This window comes from Fragaria vesca, linkage group LG4, assembly GCF_000184155.1.
Source record: "Fragaria vesca subsp. vesca linkage group LG4, FraVesHawaii_1.0, whole genome shotgun sequence".
In the NCBI taxonomy this organism is placed as follows: domain Eukaryota; kingdom Viridiplantae; phylum Streptophyta; class Magnoliopsida; order Rosales; family Rosaceae; genus Fragaria; species Fragaria vesca.
In genome coordinates, this window is record NC_020494.1 from 2,206,608 (window position 1) to 2,212,203 (window position 5,596).

Below are 5,596 nucleotides of genomic sequence, written 5' to 3' on the forward strand. Positions count from 1 at the left end.
GATTTCCTTTTTCCAACAGCCAGAAACGATCTTCAACCACAATTAAGAAATAAACCCAGAAACATATCAATGGAGTTTTCATTTTCTGCAACTCAAAAGAAAAGAAGGTCATTGGGTGTTTGAAATGGGATAGACTGAATTCGATATCATAAGGCCTACAACGAGTCTTTGATCAATTTTAAGTAGGGTAGGCAAGAAGTGCATGATTAGTTTTGCTAGCACTAATCAGTATGAGTGGTGAACCCCATTTCTTCATCACTTACAATCGCATCAACCAACTGACATAGATGAGAAACCATATAGCTCTCTGGTCTGTTGTACTCGAGCTTCAGTGCGTGGGAGCCGGAATTAATGTACCCTACAACGAATATGATTCAGCCAAATAGCAAACGATAAAGAAAATGCATGTTAATCAAAGTACAGCAATATCGATCAGACTAGCAGTATCGATCGATGTCATTTACTGTCGATCTATTCACCTTCACAGATATTTCTGCAAAAAATCGTTTCAATCAAATTAGAATTGGGAATCCTTTATTCTTTCAGATATAACAAACAAATGGATGGATGGATTGTCAAGAGAGTTAAAGTAAACTAGCTATCACAAACCTTATACACTTACGCTGTATTACGTACTAGATAATCTTTAAGTGAATTGGTCAATTGGTTTATTTCTACAGGTGGTTGATCTTAGATGAATTAGTTACAAAATGAATAGTTAGACATTCACACAAAAATTTAGAACGAAGGTAGATAATTAAGTTGACACTAGAGAAATACTAATTTCTGATTTTCTTGATAGTTTTTCAATGGATTAGTTTCAACTTCTTTCTCTAGGTAAGTTAATATCATCACAAGGGTTAGCATAAATAGTGGTAAACATGCAAAGTATGTTGTTTCATTTTAAGTTACGTAAAAGTATACCATGCCAGCAGATGAACACCAAAGCCAAGGACTAGAGCTTAAGATTCGATTTACTTTGGAAAATCATGGAAAATCTTTAGAGAACTCATCAAATATTGGAGCACTACACAGAAAGAGCTTCTAGTGCTTGTTTAATTTAATTGACGTCCAAGAACTCTATATAATTGCTAAAACTTCAAATTATCGAAATGAAGCCAGACAATTAAGCTTACAGTTAAGCTTACAATATGTATTGGCACGTACTGTCTCCCACTAGAATTCGCCAATCCAGATTTGTTTAAGCAATAGATCGATCTAGTGGACATATATATTACAGATTGATGTAATAGCACTACGTACGTACCTCATCACGCTTAATTATAACTGTGGTATATTATTTTCGAAGAGATTTGCTAATCAACGATTAATGGATGTAGCACTTAATTGTCCTTTGAATGACGCCAGCGATCGAATTCAATTAAGTAAAAGCTACCATAATGAAAGTTTCGACCATGTAGTTCTATTTGTCAAGAATCAATATTAGAAACAATTTGTCTATTGTCTCTTAATGCCTATATTGTCAATCGGGTTTTAAATGTAACGATGAAGATGCTGCTTTTGCGTGTACCATGCAACGTCTTTATCTCTATCAGTGATAGATCTATCACTGATATAATTGAAAGAAAACAACATTTTTTTTCTGAAGTTTTTTCCAAATTCACACATAAACGAATAAAGAGATTAATTTAAGATATATCCGAAAGGTGATGAGAGACAACTTCGGATGTTTATTATTGTTATCACTTATCACTAACTTGATACAAAAATGAGTCGTATATGAAGATGAAAGTAATCTCATATCCTAGTGTCAATCAATTATATAAAACCCGGCCAGAAACATGATGCATAATAAGTTAGGATGATATGCTCTGTCCAACAATGTACCTAACCACATCTAGTTTGTGGGGAGAGAACTGAACAAGTACTACATGCAAGGAAGGAACTCGATCAAGCCGATATAATTTGACAAAGAGAGAATCAAAGAGCTATATATACCTATAGTCATTCCAGCATCTTCTGTCATTCTAAGTCACTTTGGCAAAACTCAAAGTTAGTTTGGAACTTTCGACTTTGGAGAATTGGAGGTAGTTTATCGATTTGAAGCAAGAGCAATGAGAGATGGGGTTCAAATGCAAACACTTGTCACTCATTTAGTTTTAGTTTCCATGAAAAGAAAAGAAGGAAAAGAATAGAAATAGATGAGGTTCAATATATAACGTACAACTATTCCAAGAAACTATAGTACAAGGTTCCTCAAATTTTTTAGCCATATATTCTTTGTAAAGCTCGACTAGCTAGCTAGTACAAGTGTTTATATATCATTTCTGCTTTAGAGGAGACTATACCCGAGCATTTTCTGCCTGCCACATCTCTCTCTTTTACTTTGAGTTTTTTTGCGGTGACGAGTAGTCCCGATTGTTTCGTCCAAATACTATCCGTATAAAGCTACTGTCACTATATGTTGTGAATTTCCATCAATAATCAACTAGCTTTCAAAATTATGTTAATTTGATTTGGATGCAGCTATTGCCACGTACTTATCAAAAAAAACAAGAGTTTGATATATTGAAATACTAAAATGCCCTAATGTAATTTTTTTAAAGGACAAGAGAAAAATCTATTGATCATGATCAAAGATTATGACGACCAAGCGCTCAAGCATGAATAGCCCGAATACAAACAGAATAGATAAGGAAATAAAAAACAGAATAAATCTACGAAAAGAAATAACAGTCTCAAAACTACATCCAGAAAAATTGATATGAAGAACTAGAAAGCAAATGAACACCAAACCTTGACAACAACTCGACATTCAATCGTTAAGGCCTTAAGACCCAATGGTGTGTCATCAAATTGAAAGAAACAGAGAGATTGCTACGGTTTGGAAGGGATATTTCCTAGCTACACCCCTACCAAAAGTGTTTAAAATGCCCTAATGTAAATTAACTATAAAAGATATTATTTTATTAAAAATCACAATGTTTTTTTAATCTTTATTCATCGTTATACCCAAACGTACCATAAATTGAAACTGCATCATATTGTTGTCATAATAGCCAATTTTAGGCATGTCATATCCATTCAAAAATGAATTGCACTCTTGGCGTGTAAGGGGGCCTTCGGACCCAAACCCAATGGTTTAAAGGCATAATTAGTACAACTTCAATGAAGTGAACAAACTAAGATAATCACACCTCATCAAGCAAAGACTCGATCACCCTCCACTCACTTATGCCTCGCTAGGTTACAAGCCTCCGCTACAAGACTCGGCTTAAAAATGAATTGGTTGTGTGTAATATGACTAATATCTAACAGTTTTGTCGAGTCCAATACTTCATCAACATTGGATATTTCAAAATAAGTCCATAGATTGTTTTATCCCTTTATCGATGTAAACAATGTAGAGTAAGTGAGTAACTTTGTTGATTTCAAGTAGAAATTTAGGCATCTAATCCAAATCTATAAGCTATATATATAAAAGAGAGTCCCAAAATCTATATATATATTTTTTGCCATCAGAGCTTATTAGACTTTTGTTCATGTGGGATTCTATTCGATGTCCAACATATACATATTATTCCCAATTTAAGAAATACGTAGATTTTAGTGGCATACTATTTGACGCATCATATATGTATCACTAGTAATCCCAATGATTGTTGCTTGCCATCATCAATTTTCCATGTCCATATATACGTATCCACACCACACCTAGCTAGCCAGTGTCACCACCCCGTATGATGAACAAGATAAATGCCAAATCGAAATGTGCCCTTCAAAACAAGAAATGCGCATTGCGCAATGATCCACTCACAAACATAATAATTCTATTTTACATCAGCATCAAGCTATAAAGATAATACCATTTTTAATATGCCCTCCAAAAGAAGGGAAAATCATATGGAATACCATATAATATGCAAGTGCGGGGGCACTGATCATCATTTATACCATCTAATCTGGACCCAACAACTCAATAATTAAGTACGATTTAGATGACTAATTGTACTTAATTCTTTTCTCATATAGCGTTTGTTTCAAACAATACGGAGGTTTAGACATAATATCTTTATCTGTATTTTGCAGTTTCGTTAATAATGGTCATAGCGTGTGACCGTTCTAACTTTTTTATTAAAAAAAAATGTATGTTTTTAGCTTTCCTGAAAATAACAGAGAAAATTTTCATGCATCAAAATTAAAATTGATATTGATGAAAAATAAATAAAAAATAAAAGAACAGGCTGGTCATCAACATCAATGCCGCTGGAAGCAGCAACCTGGTGCAGTTTCCTCTCGCCGCATCAGGCACGCTTCCAATGAACTACATCTGCATAGCTCACACGTGCCTTCCCTTTCTCATTTTAACTTTCACACACACACACCTGAATTTCATGCTTCATTCAAAATTGTTTTTCCAATATTAATGCTTGTTGAAATTTCGGTTTCTGGTCTTCTGGATTTTAGTTCAAACGACTGTAACCGTTTGTTACAGTCGAACTGTAATTTTTTCGTTTTTACCTCTAAGAAATCAAGAAACAATCTGAATAATTCAGAAGAAAAGTAAAGAGTAAAGACACCAAATCTGTGAAGAATAGAGAATTCTTCTATTTCATCTCAAAAATTAATTTACAGCTTCCGTGAAAAAGAACAACATGCAAGCTAGCTCTCTTTCCGATCACAGCCAAACCCACAATCACAAGAGATTGAGAACCCCAAAAAAGAGAAGAAGAAAAGAAGAAAATCAATTGGTCTGATGAGTCTGATCTGTTGAGGCCTCATGCGTCGCCTCGGTGCTGTTCTCATGATGATGATGAACATTTTCAGCGCCGCCACTTGTTTCCAATTTCACAGTCGTCGTCTCAGTCTGCTCGGCCATTTCCACCGACTTGTCACTCTTCCCGCAGCTACAAGTACTTGTGCTATTAGTACTCGAACTGTCCCCGAAAGACGATGACCTACTCGAAATGGGGGTGGCCAAGAAAGTTGGCTTGGCGTCACCGGCCATGATCACCAATATTTTCTCTTCGAAAACCGGCGGGGCCTTCTGGGTCTCGTCGCCTTTGCCTCCTTCGCCGGCCTCCAGGTCTCGCTCGCCGTCGTTTTCGCTGTTCTCGAGGTAGCCGGAAAGCTTCCAGTAAGAACAGGCTAAGATGAGAAGGGCAAAGGCGATGAGGCCCAACATGGCCGCCAAACCGCCGAAAAGGTAAGGGACCGGCGAATGCCACGGTGACCGCTGAGTGGTCACGGCCGGTGACCTGACTGTCACGTTAAAAGGCTCTCTTGCTGCCATTGGAATGTGTCTTGTGGGGGTTTGGGAATTCGAGGGGAAGAAGATTAGAGATTAATGTGAAGAGAGGAAATGAGATTGTGGGTTGTGAAGTGGGTTCAGAGGTAGGTTATATATAGACAGCAGCTGAGACTCTGAGAGGGGGTGGTTTGGTATTGTGAAGTGTTTGTGGGGATTTGTGTTTTTGAGGTGATTAGTGTCGTCATTTTGCTTGAGGACAGTGGGCCAGTGGGGCTCTCTCTCTCTCTTTGTTCTTTGTTGCGAACTTGCGATCTATTTCATTCATCTCTTTGAGAGCACAGTAAAAACCCACTCAGGGGTAGCTTTGGTACGTTGGATAACTCT

General features: G+C 36.7%; 1 protein-coding gene across 1 annotated transcript; it reads right to left on the bottom strand.

Moving 5' to 3' along the window:
• Positions 1-4,576: 4,576 nt before the first annotated feature.
• On the bottom strand, positions 4,577-5,388 carry LOC101298008 (protein GLUTAMINE DUMPER 3-like). Its single transcript, XM_004296382.1, has one exon. It carries the CDS (start codon positions 5,252-5,254, stop codon positions 4,706-4,708), a length of 549 nt encoding a protein of 182 aa, XP_004296430.1. The 5' UTR covers positions 5,255-5,388; the 3' UTR covers positions 4,577-4,705.
• Between the last annotated feature and the right edge of the window lie 208 nt (positions 5,389-5,596).

Coding starts and splice junctions, on each gene's coding strand:
- LOC101298008 (XM_004296382.1), bottom strand. CDS start 5,254: ATGGCAGCAAGAGAGCCTTTTAACGTGACAGTCAGGTCACCGGCCGTG.